This window comes from Panulirus ornatus, chromosome 23, assembly GCF_036320965.1.
Source record: "Panulirus ornatus isolate Po-2019 chromosome 23, ASM3632096v1, whole genome shotgun sequence".
In the NCBI taxonomy this organism is placed as follows: Eukaryota; Metazoa; Arthropoda; class Malacostraca; order Decapoda; family Palinuridae; genus Panulirus; species Panulirus ornatus.
In genome coordinates, this window is record NC_092246.1 from 7494890 (window position 1) to 7515488 (window position 20599).

At 38.4% G+C, this 20599-nt stretch overlaps 1 protein-coding gene across 2 annotated transcripts; it reads right to left on the reverse strand.

Annotated features, from left to right (window-relative positions):
* Positions 1 to 1355: 1355 nt before the first annotated feature.
* Positions 1356 to 18758, reverse strand: Rab7 (RAS oncogene family member Rab7). Of its 2 annotated transcripts, none has more exons than XM_071676536.1 (5): positions 18620 to 18736; positions 8838 to 9038; positions 8384 to 8602; positions 2391 to 2435; positions 1356 to 1573 (listed from the first exon to the last, which is right to left on the reverse strand). In XM_071676536.1, the coding sequence occupies exons 2-5, from the start codon at positions 9015 to 9017 to the stop codon at positions 1400 to 1402; spliced, it is 618 nt and encodes a 205-aa protein (XP_071532637.1). In that variant the 5' UTR covers positions 9018 to 9038; positions 18620 to 18736; the 3' UTR covers positions 1356 to 1399. The 2 variants fall into 2 exon arrangements, with proteins under 2 accessions (XP_071532637.1, XP_071532636.1); XM_071676535.1 differs by having other exon boundaries at positions 1357 to 1573; positions 8838 to 9023; positions 18620 to 18758.
* Positions 18759 to 20599: the final 1841 nt, after the last annotated feature.

Consider the following 20599-nt stretch of genomic DNA (forward strand, 5'->3'; position numbering starts at 1 on the left):
TGACCTATCCAAACCACAAAATAAAAAAAAAAAAAGAAGGGGGAGCAGTTTGGCCAGATCTCGCACAGTACATGGAATCCTAGCTCCAAAGCTTCATTAAATAAAGCTAGCTACAACAAAATCACTCACCATCTACACAAATCAAAGACCAAACCTAAACCGTAACCATGACTATCATTGAACTATTCACTGAAAGGCAAACCTTCCTTAACACAATTATCCACAGAACCAACAGCAACCAACTGTGGCACAAGTAAGAGCAAATTCACACTTCCTGCACCACCCCAGCCTTGGCACATGAAGCACTTTTGACTTGTATCTCTTCTTCCAGAAAACAATCAACAATCATACTCATGAAAGATCTAAAAAATGAGCCACAAACCAATGACAACCCTCAATATGCAAGCCATGAAATCCATCTGGAAGCATTTGCTCACCAATCCTTTGATTCCTCTTTCCACACACTATATTGCACTCAAAACTCCCCCACCCCCACTCCATGGTTTATTTCAGCTCCTGAAGTTTCTTTTGTTAGCATGTCCCATCTCGGGTATCTAAAACACCACTTTCTCCAGGTTCTCTCTATTCAAACTCTCGCATTCAAACTAATCTGTCTTTTTTCCCATATCACACATATTACACCTTAGTTTTGATCACACATCTTCCTTAACTCATTCTTCAGCTTCCACAGTTCTCACTTGAGTTTGCCACTAGAGATAATTTATCTATAAACAGCAATTCACACACTTTCCCAGCACCAGACCCCATAAAGACTGCAGACCTGCACCTCTCCATGACCTTCACATTTACCTTCATAAACAAATTAAACAGCCATGGTGACATCACACACTCTTAATGCATACCCACCTTCATTGCAGCTACTCATCCTCATCCCTTCTGAGATGCACACATGCCTTACTCTTGATAAAAACCGTTCTGCTCCAAGTGTTTTTCTCCCATGTACTCATATTTTCAACAAAACTTCTTTCTTAACCACACCAAACACATTCTACATTTACAATCTTAAATAATGTACCTTTATTGTAGTGTTACTGGACTATACCATGTGGTGGCAACACAAGTGAAAAGTCATCTCCTGTGAGGCTGTATCATCTTTAGTGGATAAAAAGGAATATAAATGTGAAGTCTTATCCCGAAAATTCCCAATACAGGTAAAGGGATCCTTGGGCTCTAAGAACAATCACCACCACCCTTACAAACATTATATTCGCAAACTCTCATCAAACAACTTTTGTTTCTTCATTCTATAGCAGTTTTCCCTCTCCACAAAGTACTCAAACTGCCACAAAACTTAATCCTGAATATTGTTTCTTCAATCAGGTGTGACTATGAAAAATACGACTGAAAAAACTGTTTCACATCTTACCATTAGTGATCATTAGCAAGAACATGCATCTTGCTTAGCCTTGTTGTCATTTGTCAGTTTTATCTGGTCAGGAAATTCATTGTAAAGTTCAACCTCAGATTCCTGAGCCAGTGCATTACGGGCAATCGTTTGGAATGCCAGCTCAACATTAATGGCCTCTTTTGCACTGGTCTCGAAATAAGGAACCTGAAAGATACAACTTATGTTAAAAGGAATAGTCATATTAATGAGCTGTTAGAACTAGATTGAAATTTAAAATTTGACAAACTGGAAATCTCAATTGTACACAGATAAAAAACTTAGAGAACATCCAAAATATTTGTGCCACTAAAGATCACAATATAGCTTTTTAATTCATTACTCCCAAAAAACAAGTATTATTTTAACTATTTTTGTTCATACCTGTTTGCTATTTCCTACCTTAACAAGGTTGCATTAGAACAACCAACCCTTTGAAATAATCCTTGTCTGACTCTTTCCTACATTTTTTTTCTACGAGATACTAATGATATGCGAGGATAAACGACAAGATACAATAATTTTTGATATTCATATTCATCTGGAAAACCTCTCCTCCAGTTTTACCATTCCAAAAGAAGGGGGCCAAGTGAGGAGTTGTCCCTCTAAAGGCTATGTCAGCTGTTCTTGAATGCTATCTCAATAACAGGTAATAGCAAATATATAAAGGGGGAAAAAAATCCAATTTTTATGTTCAGGCTTAAATGCATGACCTCAAATACAAATGTCTAAATTAAAAGGCATGAGCATCATACTGACTGCCTAGCAAAGGATGACATGTCCCAACAACCAAATTCTTGACATAACACAGGATCTTACAAGAGTTTAGGATGAATTATTTGATCATCCAAGTTTTCTAAACTTTTCATGCATGCAAGCCTTAAAATCAATAATGCCTATTAAAGAGTCAAGCACCAGAAGGGAAAATTAATAATAATAATCTCCTCTTGGGTTGCGAAATTTCTAATTCTATTGATGTACTTACCTCATTTTTACTATGACACCACTGTTGTGCTCGCTTTGCGGACACCTGAAGTAAAAGAATACAGAATCAAAGGTTTGGCACTGTGGTTATCAAACTGATTCATATCCTGTTAAACCTTACCTTTGTGAGTAATCTATTTGTTTGTAATTAGCTTTGACTCACTCACAGCAAAATAATTATCCTGGAATCATTGCATGCACCTAAAAATGTCTCCATCTTTCTATGTGACTGAGTTACTGGACTCTGTTTATAGAAGTGAGAAGTCAACTTTGGAAAGGCTGTACATTTGACAATGGATGGAAAAAATAGTCTTGTCAAGGGCCTTCTCACTCCAAAAGAGTCTATCACTTCCCTGCTCCTAATGTTATGGAGCCTCAAAACAACAGGAGCCCCATACAAGGGGTCTTGGATTGTATAATAATCATGATAATCCATGAGGTAGGGGAGAAAGAATTCTAACTCTGTATTACCTGCATGTCATAGAAGGAGATTAAAGTGGGCAGGAGCAGAGTGGCTGGAAACCCTCCCGTTCTTCTTTTATGTGTGGATATAACCAAGTTGAGAAGAGAGGAGAATTAGGTAGTATGTTTGAGGGAAAAAACCTGGATGTTTGGAAATATCTTAGGAGTAAAGTCAGGAGTTGTGGGAGAATGCATTACAGTGTAAGAAAGTAAACTGATCTGGGTAAAACTTTAGTGGATGTTGAGAAATGGGTGACTGTTGATGCTTCTGCACCTGTACATGAGAAGAAAAGAGCATGAGGCAAATGTTTTGGGACCGAGTGAGTATGTCAGCAGTTTTGGTGTACGAGACTGGGTATTAGTGATGGGTGATTTAAATGCAAAGGTAAGTAATATGGCAGTTTGAGCATATAATTGAGGTGCATGGTTCCCAGTGAAGGTTGGTCCACAGCAGGGGTGTGTGAAGTCATCATGGTTCTTTAATGTGTTTATGGATGGGGTGGTGAGGGAGGTAAATGCAACAAATCTTGGAAAGAGAGAAGTAAATATGCAGTCTGTGGGGGATGAAATGGCCTGGGAACAGTTGTTGTTTGCCGATGATACAGCGCTAGTGGCTAATTTGAGAGAAACTGAACAAGTTAGTGACTAAGTCTGGAAGTGTGAGTGAAAGGAGGAAGATGAGAACAAATACAAATAAAAGCAAGGTCATCAGGTTCAACAGGGTTGAGGGACAAGTTATTTGGCATATAAATGTGGATGGAGAAAAATTGGAGGAAGTGCTTTAGATATCTGGAAGTGAACTTGGTGGCGAATGAAACCATACAAACGGAAGTGAGTCGTAGCATGGGGAGGGTTGACGATTCTGAGTGCACTGAAGAATAAGTGGAGAGAACATTATCTTGTAGGGCAAAATTGGGTGTGTTTGAAGAGATAGTAGTTCCAACAATATCATAAGGTTGCAAGGTATGAGCTATAAATAGGGTTGTGCAGAGGGTGGATTTGTTGGAAACGAAATGTGTGAGGACAATATGTGGTGTGAGGAGGTTTGATCGAGTAAGTAATGCAAGGGGAAGAGAGATACGTGGTACCCAGAGCAGAAAAAGGTGTGTTGAAATGGTCTGGACATATGGAGAGAATGGGTGAGGAAAGGCTGACAAAGAGGATATATGTGTCAGAAGTGAAGGGAAAAAAGAGAACTGACAGACCAAATTTGAGACAGAAGGATGGAGTAAAAAAAAAAGCTTGTGAGCAACTGAGGCCTGAGCATATAAGAGGGTGAAAGGCATGAAAAAGCCTATTCATCCAGCACCCACAGGAGGCAACATTGCTAGCATGCAAATGAGACAAGATATGCTCTAGAGAATATCTATGAAGTTTCCAGAAGCAGTCACATCACCTGCAAGATCTGGGGAAGGCTTCATTTATATGGGATAGGGGAACTGGCCGATACTGAAAGGCGCTTCACTGCAAAGTATATTTAGACACTGGAAGAAGTGGTGCTACCCTCAGCTCATGCCATGGCTCTATCCTACTCAGAAAGGATAGTATGCCCCTTCTTCCTCATCCCACACCCCATCAGTGTTGTCCTCCATCATGTTTGTTGAAACACACCAAACACTATCATTCACAGAAATCTACAATTTAGTCCACCAAAGTTCTAACCCACTGCAAAAGACATGTCCCTACATATGCGCTACTATCCCATCATCTATGGTGAACAAACACGGTAATCAGTAATTGCAACCATCCATCAATAATATTGTTGTCCATCCCACATCTCATGGGATGTGAATACACTATCATCTACAGTAAATTTTAACACAGAAAATGCTTTACTTTAGAAAGAATACTCACACTGAGAATATTAACCTTACTAGAGTTGCTATTATCCTAAAGTTTAATGTCAGTTACGGAAGCATCAATCATACGATTTCATTAATATTGGGAGTATGCTTATGAAACCTGCAATGGTATTTGAAATGACCAGTACTCAAAATTTCCACTCCCCTAGTGTATCATGCCTTTAACCTGCATTCATCTCTGATGGTGTTATTTGTCACTTACAACCCTCTGGCAGTGACTGCCTGATGCAACATAACTTACATAACTATATACAAGTATATGGTATTTTTGTGTTTTCCTTTCTTTTATTTTGTTTTAGGTCAATAGCCCTATCCATAGAGCAGGTATTGTTTGCCAATGGTTTTCTGAGCAACTGATCACTGAGCTACTGGACAGGCCGTCAAAGGGATGTGACATGAATCCCATTGAAAACTGCTAGGGACTGATGGTGAACACATGGGAGCAGGGCCAGGAGAGGAATTGGTGCTGGATTGTGCAACATATGCAGGAGATGCTGTAAGTACTCTACTGCATTTTACTTGTCAGCTGAAACATACGTAACACACTGACAGAAGAAAAAACTCGGAACTTCTTTTCCATCATACATTACATTAGGAGCGTGTGTGAACCTCATGCAGTGTAGGGGCTCCTTGTAGGTTGGGCAACATTACAGTTATCGTACATTTGGCAGAGATTTTTCACCGTTACCAGACCAGTACCCATTCCCCACGTGTTGGATCTCCATGAATTTCTATGGTAGACTGCACGAGTATAAGCATATATGTACATATATATATGTTATGTGAGTGGATACATCTTTCTTCATCTGTTTCCTGGCACTACCTTGCTAATGCCAGAAACAGTGATCAAGTATGAAAAAAATAAAAAAATAAAAAGTAATTATTCTCACAATAATAATGACAATAATAATAATATTTATTCATCTATCATATGTAATCACTGTTTCCTGCATCCGCGAGATAGCACTATGGAACAGATGAAGAATGGCCCATCCACTCGCATACACATATATTTATTTATTTATTTATTCATTTGTTTATATGACTTGGGCGCTGTCGCCCGCATTAGCAAGGTAGCGCAATGATACAGACAAAAGAATGGCCCAACCCATCCACATACACATGTATATACATGCATTCACCTCCCTAACAACCCCATCCATAAACAAATTAAACAACCATGGACACATCACACACCCCTGCCGCAAACCTACATTCACTGAGAACCAATCACTTTCCTCTCTTCCTACACGTACACATGCCTTACATCCTCGATAAAAACTTTTCACTGCTTCTAACAACTCGCCTCCCACACCATATATTCTTAATACCTTCCACAGAGCATCTCTATCAACTCTATCATATGCCTTCTCCAGATCCATAAATGCTACATACAAATCCATTTGCTTTTCTAAGTATTTCTCACATACATTCTTCAAAGCAAACACCTGATCCACACATCCTCTACCATTTCTGAAACCACACTGCTCTTCCCCAATCTGATGCTCTGTACATGCCTTCACCCTCTCAATCAATACCCTCCCATATAATTTACCAGGAATACTCAACAAACTTATACCTCTGTAATTTGAGCACTCACTCTTATCCCCTTTGCCTTTGTACAATGGCACTATGCACGCATTCCGCCAATCCTCAGGCACCTCACCGTGAGTCATACATACATTAAATAACCTTACCAACCAGTCAACAATACAGTCACCCCCTTTTTTTAATATATATATATATATATATATATATATATATATATATATATATATATATATATATATATATATTACTCCAAGCTCTATGGGATGCACCACCTGCAAACAATCTCTCAGTAGATTCATGTTCTATGTGCTGAAAAGTAGTCTTACAAAAATTCCATTCTTAATTATTCAGAGCTTTTAATCATTTTCATCCATGCTTCTACCCTTGGATACAGACCTCCACCTCTTTTTTATAATAACAATAAAAGAAGCTGATATGCATCTCATCTCTTCACAACCTAGACGTTTAGCATACTACTATCTGCTACACTTCCTTCAAAGTGTATCCCTATAAAGTTTCTCTTATGCATCTTTATTCTATCCGTTCTATTTTTTTCTATAACACACACACACAAACCTTCTGTCACATTTTCCACATTTATGCTTCACAAAATACTTATCCCTTGCACTTAAACACTTCCAAAGTCATCAATACTGGTCATAACTCAAAATCACTTTTAAATTATCATTATTTATAACAATTAGTCACTGTCTCCTGTTTTATCAAGGCAGCATACATACACAGACATAAACATATATAAACATGTACATATTCATACTTGCTTCCTTCATCCATTCCCATCGCCACCCCGCCACACATGAAAAACAGCCCCCCCCTCCCCCCATGCCCACAAGGTAGCGCTAGGAAAAGACAACAAAGGCCACATTCGTGAAAAGTTTTTATCAAGGATGTAAGGCATTGGTACGAGTAGGAAGAGAGGAAAATGACTGGTTCCCAGTTAATATTGGTTTGTGGCAGGGGTGCGTGATGTCTCCAGGGTTGTTAATTTGTTTATGGATGGGGTGGTTTGGGAGGTGAATGCAAGAGTTTTGGAGATCGACAAGTATGCAGTCTGTTGAGGATGAGAGGGCTTAGGGAAGTGAGTTAGTTGTTGTTCGCTGATGATACAGCACTGATGGCTGATTCAGGTAAGAAACTGCAGAAGTTGGTGACAGTTTGGTCAAGTGTGTGAAAGAAGAAAGCTGCAAGTAAATGTGAATAAGAGCAAGGTAATTAGGTTCAGTAGGATTTAGCAGCGGATGGAACCAAGGAAGCGAAAGTAAGTCACAGGGTGGGGAAGGGGGCATATGTCCTGGGAGCATTGAAGAATGTGTGGAAGGTGAGAACGTTATCTCTGAGAGCAAAAATGGGTATGTTTGAAGGAATAGTGGTTCCAACAATGTTATATGGTTGCGAGGCATGGGCTACAGATAGGGTTGTGAGGAGGGGGGGAAGTGTTGGAAATGAAATGTTTGGGGACAATATGTGGTGTGAGGTGGTTTGATCAAGTAAGCAGTGTAAGAGTAAAGATGTGTAGTAATAAAAAGAGTGTAGTTGAGAAAGCAGAAGAGGGTGTATTAAAATGGTTTGGTCACATGGAGAGAATGAGTACAGAAAGATTGACAAAGAGGATATATTTGTTACAGGTGGAGGGAACGAGGAGATGTGGCAGACCAAATTGGAGGTGGAAGGATGGAATGAAAAATTTTTTGAGCGATCGGGGCCTGAACATACAAGAGGGTGAAAGGCGTGCAAGGAATACAGTGAATTGGAACGATGTGGTATACTGGGTCGACCTACTGTCAATGGATTGAACCAGGGTATATGAAGCGTCTGGGGTAAACCATGGAAAGTTTGGTGGGGCCTGGATGTGGAAAGGGAGCTGTGGTTTCAGTGCATTACACAAGGCTCTGAAACATGTTAACAAAAACCTTTCACAAGTGTCTTTCCATCATAAAAGCTACTGAAAGCCTTAAACAGACATTCTAGTCCTTTCCTGTCGATACATTATGCTTTTTCTAAATTTACAAAAGCTAAAAGTTTTTCATCTTTCTAAACCTTCCTCCAATAAAGGAACTATTACTACCAATACTGTTGTAAAATACCAGATTCAACTTACCGCCCTGTTCTCTAGATCAATCTTATTTCCAAGAACAACAAATGGGAAATGGTCAGGATCCCGTGGTGACGCCTGAATTAGAAATTCATCCCGCCATGAGTCAAGGGATTTGAAGGAGTTGGGCGATGTAACGTCATAACATAGAACACAGCAGTCTGCCCCACGGTAAAATGCAACACCTAATGACTGGAATCTTTCTTGCCCAGCTGTGTCCCAGATCTGCAATTTAAATATAACTGTTTAGCGGATGCTAACGGCCTTCACTGTACAAAAACTTTAATGATAAAAGAAAATCCCAAAAAGAAGAGGCAACTCATCAAAACCATCCTTCAACATTCATGCAAGGTTGCACAATTAAATACTATCAAAAATTTTCATAAAAGTTCTTCAAAGGTTTTCCTACTTATCTGTCTTAGTGAATCAATGCCCTTTCCAGAGATTAATTATGACTTACCTGCATAGTAACAAGTCGGTCATCCACCATCACTTCTTTGGTGAGGAAGTCTGCTCCAATGGTTGCCTTATACTGATTGCTAAACTTTTTGTTGACAAATTGGTTCATGAGAGATGTCTTTCCAACTCCTGAGTCCCCCAAGATAATCACCTTCAAAAGAATCTTCTTGCGAGATGCCATTCTGTGCTGTAAGAAAAAAAACTAATACAACTCAGCTAATATCAGTTAAGATGACAATTCTTCTGGTACATTAACTGCATGAATACTATAACTTCAATGATGAGTAATGCTATGAAATCCATCACTACTTCAGCCAATTCTCGAAAAAATATGTAATATTTATAGTACGCGTTTGTTAGTCAGTAGACTCTATCTACAGATATGACCAAGACATTCCTTAGGCACAATACTCCAAGTACTGTATTCATGAAAAAATCTCAGCAGACAAAAATTTCCACCACAACAGGTAACTAGCATTCCCAATAAACTATTTCTCTCACTAATAAGCCCAAAAGATACCAAACCAGAATTAGACAACCCTATCCTTATCCATCTTTCTGCTGTCTTCACAAATAACCAAACATCACTATGAGGGTGGCTCACACACAAATCAGAAGCTCAAACCAATGAGACATGCCCCTAGTCATAAATGTACACCAGTAATATAACTCCAACTCCAACAGGTGGTGAATCAAGGAAAAAGACAAGACTATGGCTTTCACCTCTTAAGTATACTTATTTACTTGACCTTTTCTTCTTGATGTATAATTCCAAGTAAAAACAATAAGTTAATAAGAATCATACAAATTTAAAATAAAAGGCTAAAGTGCTACAGAGTATGCAGACAAGAATAGATGAAAATGCTGTAGAAAAATCACCCTAATGTAACTTTTGGACAGTCTACAAAATTTTTTTGCATATGCACTGTATAAATGAACATCCCCTCGCTAGAGAATACCATGTGATGGCAGAGTTACTGATGAAAGACACATTTGAGAACAGTCTCTTCCAAGTCAATAGACAAACATACTTAGTTGAATGTAAAACCACAAGTTTAAAGAATATGCATGCTACTACAAGTCTGCATCTATCATTCATAAACACAGCAATGCTCTGTGCATATGCAAACAATTATGCTAAGTACGTGATTATGTTTACACTGGGCTTAAAACTTTCAGCACATCACTATTACTACAATCACAATGACAACCAGCACATCACTATTACTAGAATCATACTGACAACCAAGTTGTTGGAATGCAAACCACTCTTACATCCTTTAATGTAACCCAATTTTCTTTGACTATCAGAAGACACATATGGCTTATTATCCCTTTTCTTATCTGTATACTTTCAGACACTTCCATTCCATCTTACATTTATCTCGTTTTTTGTGAAATTCTGACTTCCCTGCATACAGGAAAACATTCACGTGATGTAGCTAGATTACTCTGCTTTCTGCAAAGCTATCTACTTTGTCACCCACTCTACATCTTTTTTTTTTTTACAAGGCTATCTACTTTGTCGCCCACTCTACATTTTTTCTTTACAAGACTATCTGCTTTGCCACCCACTCGACAAAGACTTTTACACAATATAACTATTTTCTTTTATACATGCCTTATATGCAAAGGCTACCATTTAAAAGATACATGGGCTCATGCTGTCATATAATATAGGAAAAAAAAAAAAATTAAAATATAATCCCACTTACATAAGTCTTTCCTGTACCCAGATAAATGAAAGCTCATAATTTTGTAACCATCACAAGAGAATATCAGATAACAACGACAATGGGGCATTCAAATATTACCAGATCTGACAGCATATCATCTAAATACCACATCTGATAACACAACTACAGCTATCAAACAAATAACTGTTAGATTCAATTGAATTCCCTCAATGTTAGCCAACATCCACCAAAAGCTAACAAATATAAAAGCCATGCAATACATGTGGCTAATGAAAGGCTAACTCTATCTATAATATCAACACATTATCATGGCTCACAGCATGATCTACTGTTTTCACGGCCACACACGGGACTTGTGTCAGTAACTGTTCTCGTCTAAAGCTACCACTTAAAAGTAGTAGTATCTGCTTGACTTACTAGAAACAAAAGATGGCCCCTTTATATGGATATAAACTTGAAATTGCGATTCTACACATATAATATTTTTAATGACAAAAATGTATGAAACCCACATCTGCCCAACTTAAAAAAAAAAATCCCAAAAAGAAAATATATGCCAAATCAAGAACAAACTCTACTCTATAAAACCTTGCGCACTAAGAAATACCCATAACCTATATTTTACATGAGAATAACTCCTATAATAAACAAAAGGTATCATATGGAAAACTTGGAAAAGTTCCAACTTTTTTCATTTCAGTATTTACACTGATGAAATTCATAAACATTCTGTATTACAAAGTACTGACCAGTATAAATTCTAACTTGCATTTCACATTAGGAAAGCTTCTTTATCTACGTACATTTCACTGGTACTGTATCTTCTCTAACTTAGCCAAACAATCCAGGTAAATATATGTACTCCGAATCTAAATACTTGAAAAATTTATTCAAATATGAAACAAATCTTTTAAAAAGATTTTCTTCACCACTGTATATCAATAAATAAAAATATAGAAAAGCATCTAAAATAAGCTCAACCAATTTGGTTAATAGTTACATTATGCATGGATGGGGTCTGAGGGTCCAGGGGGAAAATACTCTTCATAAGGGGTTACATTTGGATAAGGTTGGGTATTTTTATTTCATTTAGCCATACATATTCCCCAATATTCAATGCCCTCCTTCATTTTTAACAAAAACAACAGAGTAAAATGCTTCTTTAGCGATATGTGCTTGTCAAAATGAACTTCTTTAGCAATACATGATTGTCAGAATCAATGTCGTGAAACCAAAAAAAATCCTGTCAATTGTGAAACAACATAAATCCCTTGTTCAACTTAGGAAAAAGAATACAATATTTTTTACATGTTATTCATTTTCTTTATCTGTCTATTAGAAGATATATAGATATATTGATCTTCCCAATAAACATGCATAACTTAAAAAATAAAGCACTAATATAAAAGTGATAAAAGTCCACCATGAGTTGTATGATGAAAGCAGTTTCGGTCCTTTTGTAACGTTCCACTACAGTAATAGAAAGTATGTCTAACTTGGACCACAGCATTCTTCAACAAATGTTTAATGGTTTTTAGATATGTACAAGTCAATATTCCACCTATAAGAGTAATTGTCATTAATTAACTTTCTACTGTTTCTTTACTATGTTTACATAAATAATTTGTAAAAGCACACGTACGTGAGTAGGAGAGATGTTCAAGGGGCATTACTGGATTAATTGTTGACCGATATGCATGTAAAAGAGAGACTTTTGGATGTTAATGTGCTGAGACGGGCAGATGGAGGGATTTCTGATCATTATCTTGTGGAGAAGGTGAAGATTTGTAAAGGTTTTCAAAAAAGAAACTTTTGGTGAGAAGAGAATGATGAGTGAGTGAGCTTAGAAAGGAGACTTGTGTGAGGAAGTATCAGGAGAGATTGAGTGTAGAATGGCAAAAGGGGAGAGCAAATGACATGAGGGGAGTGGGAGATGGAATGAGATGTATTTGGGGAAGCAGTGATGGCATGTGCAAAAGATGCATGTGGCATGAGAAAGGTGGAAGATGGGCAGATTAGAAATGATAGAATGGTAGGATGAAGAATTACATGAGAGATTAGATATGGAAGAATGGTGGGATGAAGAAATAAAGTTGTTAGTGAAAGAGAAAAGAGAGACATTTGGATGACACTTGCAAGAAAGGAGTGCAAATGACCAGGAGATGTAGAAAAGAAAGCTGCAGGAGGTCAAGAGAAAGGTGCAAGGGTTGAAAACGAGGGCATATGAGAGTTGGGGTGAGAGAGTATCATTAAATGTTAGGGAGAATAAAATAAAGTTTTGGAGGGGGGGTAAATAACATGCGTAAGGCAAGATAACAAATGAGAACATTGGGGAAGGGGGCAAGTAGGGAAATAATAACAGGTAGTGATGAAGTTAGGAGATGGAGTGAATATTTTGAAGGTTCGTTGAATGTGTTTGATGACAGAGTGGCAGATATAGGGTGTTTTGGTCGAGGTGGTGTATGAAGTGAGAGAGCCAGGGAAAATGGTTTGGCTAAGAGTGAAGAGGTAGTGAAAGCTTTGAGGAAGATGAAATCCAGCAAGGCTGCAGGTTCGGATGGTGTTGCAGTAGAATTCAATAAGAAAGGGGGTGATGTGTTGGTAAGGATATTCAATGTATGTATGGATCATGGTGAAGAGCCTGCATGCATAGTGCCATTGTACAAAGGCAAAGCAGATAAAGTCGAGTGTTTAAACCACAGAGGCATAAGTTTGTTGAGTATTCCTGGGAAATTATATGGGAGGGTATTGATTGAGGTGAAAACACGTACAGAGCATCAGACTAGGGAAAAGCAGTGTGGTTTCAGAAGTGGCAGAGCATGTGTGGCTCATGTGTATGCTTTGAAGAATATACGAGAAGACGAGAAATTCTTAGAATAACAGATGGATTTGTATGTTGCATTTATGGATCTGGAAAAGGCATGATAGGGATGACAGATACGCTTTGTGTAAGGTCTTAAGAGTATATAGTGTGGGAGGTAAGTTGCTAGAAGCTGTGAAAAGTTTTACCAAGGATGTAAGGCATGTATATGAGTGGGAAAAGTGGAGAATGATTGGTTCCCAGTGAATGTCAGTCTGTGGCAGGGGTGCGTGATGTCAAGGTTGTCTAATTTGTTTATGGATGGGGTGGTTAGGGAGGTAAATACAAGAGCTTTGGAGAGAGGAGCAAGCATACAGTCCACTGGGGATGAGAAAGCCTGGGAAGTGAGTTTGTTGTTGTTTGCTGATGATACAGCTCTAGTAGCTGACTCAAGTGTGAAACTGTAGAAGTTGGTGACTGACTTTGGAAAAGTATATGAAAAGAGAAAGTTGAGAGTAAATGTGAATAAGAGCAAGGTTATTAGGCTTAGTAAGGTTGAGGGAAAAGTTAACTGGGAGGTAAGTTTGAATGGAGAAAAATTGGAGGAAAAGAAGTGTTTTAGTTATCTTGGAGTGGACTTAGCAACGAATGGAGCCATGGAAGCGGAAGTGAGTCGCAGGGTGGGGGAGGGGGCAAATGTTCTGAGAGTGAAAAATGTGTGGAAGGAGAGGACGATATCTTAAGAGAGCAAAAACGGGTATGCTTAAAGGAATAATAGTTCCAACAATGTCATACAGTTGCGAGGCAAGGGCTATAGATAGGGTTGTATGGAGGAGGGTAGATATGTTGGAAATGAAATGTTTGAGGACAATATGTGGTGTGAGGTGGTTTGATCAAGTAAGTAATGAAAGGATATGAGAGATGTGTGGTAATAAAAAGAGTGTGGTTGAGAGAGCAGAAGATGGTGTGTTGAAATGGTATGGACATAGAGAGAAAGAGTGAGGAAAGATTGACAAAGAGGATACATGTGTCAGAGGTGAAGGGAACAAGGAGAAGCAGGAGACCAAACTGGAGGTGGAAGAATGGAGTGAAAAAGATCTTAAACGATCGAGGCTTGAACAAAATGGAGGGTGAACAAAATGGAGGGTGAGAGGCGTGCAAGGAATACAGTGAATTGGAGTGATGTGGTATACCAGGGTCGATATAATGCCAATGGATTGAAACAGGGAATGTGAAACGTCTGGAGAAAACCATGGAAAAGTCTGTGGAGCCTGAATGTGCATAGGGAGCTGTGGTTTCAGAGCATTACACATGACAGCTAAAGACTGAGTCTGAACGAATGTGGCCTTTTTTTTGTTTGTTTTCCTGATGCTACCTCGCTGAAGAAAGGGATAGCGATGCCATTTCCTGTGGGGTGGGGTAGCACCAGGAAAGGATGAAGGCAAGCAAATATGAATATGTACATGTGCATATATGTTATATGCTTGTGAGGCATGGGCTATAGATTGGGTTGTGCGGAGGAAGGTGGATGCGTTGGAAATAAAAGGTTTGAGAACAATGTGGTGAGAGGTGGTTTGATCGAGTAAGTAACGAAAGGGTAAGAGATGTGTGGAAATAAAAAGAGTGTGGTTGAAAGAGCAGAAGAGGGTGTATTGAAATGGTTTGGTGACATGGAGAGAATGAGCGAAAAGATTGACAAAGAAGATATATGCGTCAGAGGTGGAGGGAACAAGAAGTGGGAGACCAAATTGGAGGTGGAAGGATAGAGTGAAAAAGATTTTGAGCAATCGGGGCCTGAACATACATGAGGGTGAAAGGCGTGCAAGGAATAGAGTGAATTGGAACGATGTGGTATACCAGGGTCGACATGCTGTCAAAGGATTGAACTGGGGCATGTGAAGCATCTGGGGTAAACCATGGAAAGTTTTGTGGAGCCTGGATGCAGAACAAGAGCTGTGGTTTCGGTGCATTACATATGATGGCTAGAGACTGAGTGTGAACGAATGTGGCCCTGTTGTTTTTTACTAGCGCTATCAAGTGCGCGGGGGAAGGGGGGTGCTGTTTCATGTGTGCTGGGGTGGCGAAAGGAATGGATGAAGACAGCAAGTATAAATATGTACGTGTAAATATGTATATGCCTGTGTATGTATACGTATGCATACGATGAAGTGTATAGGTATGTATATGTGCGTGTGGGCGTTTAGGTATATACATATGTATGTGGGTGGGTTGGGCCATTCTTTCGTCTGTTTCCTTGCACTACCTCGCTAACACGGGAGACAGCGACTAAGTATGATAAATATAAATAAATAGTATATATGTACATGTCTGTGCATGTGTATTAAATAATATATATATGTATATGTCTGTGCATGTGTATATGTTGATATGGATATATATGTATGTGTGTGTAGGGGCATTTATGTAAATATATGTGTATATGAGCTGATGGGCCATTCTTCATCTGTTTTCTGGCCTACCTCACTGACATAGGAAATGACGATCAGGTATAATTAATAAATATAAATGAATTAAAGGAGCTTTTTGCTATATTTGATGTGCATGATTTTTCTGCAGAGAGTAACACCATATGTCAGTCTCTGTACTCTAAAAATGATTCTCCTATCATAATTAAAAAAGGAAGATACCAAGTGCCTAAATAGGGTAATAGCTGGTAAGGCAGCAGGGCTTGAAAAAATAAGTGGTAAGGAAGTGATGATCAAGTTTAATTGATAAATATAAATGAATTAAAGGAGCTTTATGCTATATTTGAGGTGCATGATTTTTCTGCAGAAAGTAACACCAAATGTCAGTCTCTGTGCTCTTAAATGATTCTCCTATTATAATCAAAAAAGGAAGATACTGAATGCCTAAATATGGTAATAACTGGTAAGGCAGCAGGGCTTGAAAAAATGTGGTAATGTACCGAGTCTCTTTCAACACCAACTCTCAAACATTCTTGGTAAAATATTTTGGCAGTCACTTAATGTCTTGTATACCTAAAACATGGAAAATGTCGGAAACCATACATATGAAAAAAAATCCTACTTGTAATAATGATCATAGGACTATGGCACTTATTTCAATTACTGTATCATGAAGTCCCTTGAACATATTGTTAAGTAGATAGTGGGTGAACAAATATTTGATTTCATGGATGAGCTACCATTTGCATAACTAGAAAATAGGTGTGTAGAGGATGCTACTTCATCTGTTATCGATTACGTACTTTGTCACGTAGATGGAATAAACAGGCAAGGTAAACTACGACAAAAATCTACTTGTTGATCTTAGAAATGTCTTTAATACCATTCAGCTGCTTATCACGATGCAAAAACTTAAAGATAAGAATGCTAATTCTCATATTGTACTATGCATACATTAATCTTTGTCTAACAGGCTTCAGTTTGTAAAATCTTTGGAAACATATTCCAACATGATTACCTACGATGAATCCCCACAAATAACACCGATTTTGTTTACATTATACATTAGTGACTGTAAAGCAAGGGATGTAATAGCTGGATCTTTAAATATGCTGATGACACAGCTGTTGTTAAGTCTGTCTACACAATGTTTTGGGGTATAAAGAGGCAGTTGAACAGTTTAATGCAAGGTGCAAGAAAAACTACTTACAGCTTAATGTGAGGAACACAAAAGAAGTTTATAGATTTTAGTAGACAACTATCAGTACACCTGCCTCTGTATATCAATAATGATGTGGTTGAAAAGGTTAAGGATTGTAAGTATCTTGGAACAAAAACAGCCATTTGTTCTGCTGTGTTTGTTGACATACTGTGGGTAATTCACTTGTAGAAAAATCAACAAATCCTATGAAAACCTCATTTACCCTCCCTAGCAGTCAATATTTACTTTAAATATTCAAAATTCTAATAAAAATACATCACACCCATGACTAAGCACTTCCCAAATGGCACCAGTTGTCAAGAAACATATGAAACAGCAACTGACCATGAAATCCTCTACATCAATGAAATGAATGCTGATTTATTTCTTCTCTCACTTCCTGTATTTGGTAAAGGTTTTACGAGTTTTTCATTGATATCTTACCAGTGTATTGCGTACTTTTAAACTGAATCGACATTACGTAGTTCAATTAAAGATAGGAAGAGGTTACGAAGCTGGGTACCTGGCTATATAATGTAAGAGCGTCATGTGGATCAGAGTATCTTTATATAGTCGGGGGTTATGCACATGGTCAATCATAATTTTCAATGTAAAGTTGAATATCTTTTAACATTCATACAATGACCCCAACTACTGGAGGTCTTCATCAAGGAGCCAGGCTACCTAATGCATGATGTTATGCACCCAACGTACTCTTAGAACAACTAGAATTATCAAAATAATCTAACTCAATTTTCACTGTAGAGCTACACAATGCTTTTATCCTCCGTAAAACGTGCACTGGCTACAGAAATTATTCATTACACAGATAGGGTACTTGAGCATACCATAAAACTCCAAAGCAAGTACTACAATTAGTATTATACTTTTTAAAAGCTCAACATTAGAAATGATGAACATACTTAACTCAACATCTAAATACAACAGCACTTTAAATGCGTTAAATCACTCCTTCCTTGCTTTCCAAGATGACCATACAGTAGAAATCTACCTTACTTTGCATTTTCCTATGTTATATCTAAGATGACCATACAGCAGGAATTTACCACAACACATTCCCACAGACAAAAGCCACAATAGTTATGGCACTTGACATAGGCCATAGTTGCTGTACCAGAGACTGACATAGCGATATAGTCCTCCAAAGAATAGGCTACACTTACGACCCTTTAACACGTTCGCTCTGGTCAAGCCATCAAATTCTAAGGCATTGGCTACCATTCGTATGTTGTCCATGACATGTATCACATTCCATCATAACATAATTTCAAGTACCTGTACCTTGCATGTCATTTTAAAATTACTACATGACAGAAGACCAGGCACCACGAGACGCAATGCCTTTGTTATTTATTATATACCATATCTGAGCAGTTCACTCATGTTCTCCACATCACGTGACATGACCTGACATTTCAACATAGGAAAGAAAGAGACACAACTACGCCACAATGATACAGGCCTGTCTTGCCCTACGACCAGAAACAGCTGATGAATGAAACCTCGAAAACAAAGTGTCACAACCCTTCAGAACCCATATTTACCACAAATCACAAGAGAAAAAAATCCCCTCTAATTCCTGTATGACACTGTTATCTTAAGTGTCGTAAACAGCTCCTCCTGCACCACAACACTTACCTGGGGAAGGAACAATCGGGAGGAAATTAAGAGTACTTCTCGACGCCAGTAAGGTCAATATGGCGTTTGTCACTGCGCAGTCACGGGAACAATTACGTCATAGCGGTAAACACTGTACCCAACTTCCTCAGATATTACTTCAATTCAACCTAAGGTAAAGATTATCAGCAGGTATCCTTCTCGTTAATTCAATAATGCAAACTCTAATCATAATAGCGTGTAGTATCGCAAGAATTAATATGCACGTACTTTTGTTAAGACTGTTGACGTACATTACTGGAACATGGGAGGTGTGTGTGTTGTTCGGCTGTCTGATTTCCTCCTCGGCCTTGACTTTGTCTTCATATTATCACTGATGCATCGCGCCAATCTATCTTGCTCACACTTGACACCAATACACGCAGTGCCTAGGTATGACTAGGCAACTGAGAAATATCTATTTAGATCTTGTATGCATATAAAATAAACTGCTGATACCTGACACGAAACCCTACGAGAGAAAGTACACAATCTTGTAAAACTCCCATATTATATAATGCTCAGAAATATATGGCAACAGATTATTCTAATCAGGTCTACTTTATCATAAAGAAATGGCCTTATTATCCAGAGGGAGCAATTAAAGTTGTAAAAACAGTTATATACAACTTCAAGTGATAGGAGTAAGCTTTGGATTAACATCATTACTTCAATGATCATCAGCAAGATTTATTCTGGCGATCAACCCAGTACCTTCCAAAATAGATACGTGATGCCTGTTGTTAAGGAACGTGGGTTAAGCTCCGGTGAAGCCTGTTAGATTCCTTCCCGTTGGGTGAGTCACAGTGAGGCGGTGAACAAGTTGGGTCTCGTGATGTTATTTGGTGGGTAAGCCAGCAGGTTGGCCTAAAGTCTTGGGTAAATATATGTTCAGTGCTCTCATTGTTTCTCCTCTCGTATACAGTTAAGTTATCAGGCAGACACACAAAGGAATTAGCGAACACAGCTACACGTACATACGGTTATGTATGTACACAATATACAGCCTACATACACCACCTGTACACTAATTGTACACATTGGCCCTGGTGGACACATCCAACTTGGCCGTGGTGCTGTTTTTGGCACCATGACTTTCAAATATCCCATACACTGAACTTCATTCCCCATTGTTCATCTCCTGTCATTTACCAGTTGATTGTCCTAGTATGACAGAGCATTATTTTAATCTTCACACATTCTTTTTTTTTCTTGCTCTAATTACGGCCAAACACCTGTTCTCCAGACACCTTTTCTTCGAATATACTTAGGTCGTGCGTGAGCGAGGATATAGTCAATGTAGTAAAGACTAATTGCAAAAGTTACAAAAAAAAAAAATCTTAGTCAATGATTCAAACTAGTTAGCGCGGCGAAGTGAGGAAAATGAAACCTCTTCTCATCTTGTCATGTCACTCCATAACACTACAATGTTCGGCAGTGGCAGGCCAAAAGCTGCCGCTGTAATTATCCCATTAAGCAGCTGACCTGACCCCTTTCCATGAGAAGAGCCGCTCTCATGAACCCCATGGCAGTCCAGCAACAGAGAGGTGAGATGACTACTTGCGACTACACCAATCAGCGAAAATCATTTCCCCTTGGGGGAACTGCTTATCTATTCACACCACCTTGGTGTCCTAATCTCGCTACCTTTTACATACTCGGGCATCAACAAAAGGAAGTTAGCCAAGCTGCATGTTGTAACATGGCATTTAAGAGATACAGGCATCTCGCAAACTAACGCCTTGACGTCTGCCATGACACTAACCCACACACTCGAGGCCACTGCGACGTCTTCTTCGTCAGCAGCAGCAGCTCTACCTGGATGTGATTATTATACGAAAGGACTCATAGGAATATATATATATATATATATATATATATATATATATATATATATATATATATATATATATATATATATATAGTAGCGGATGGAACAATGGAAGCGGAAAAGAATCACAG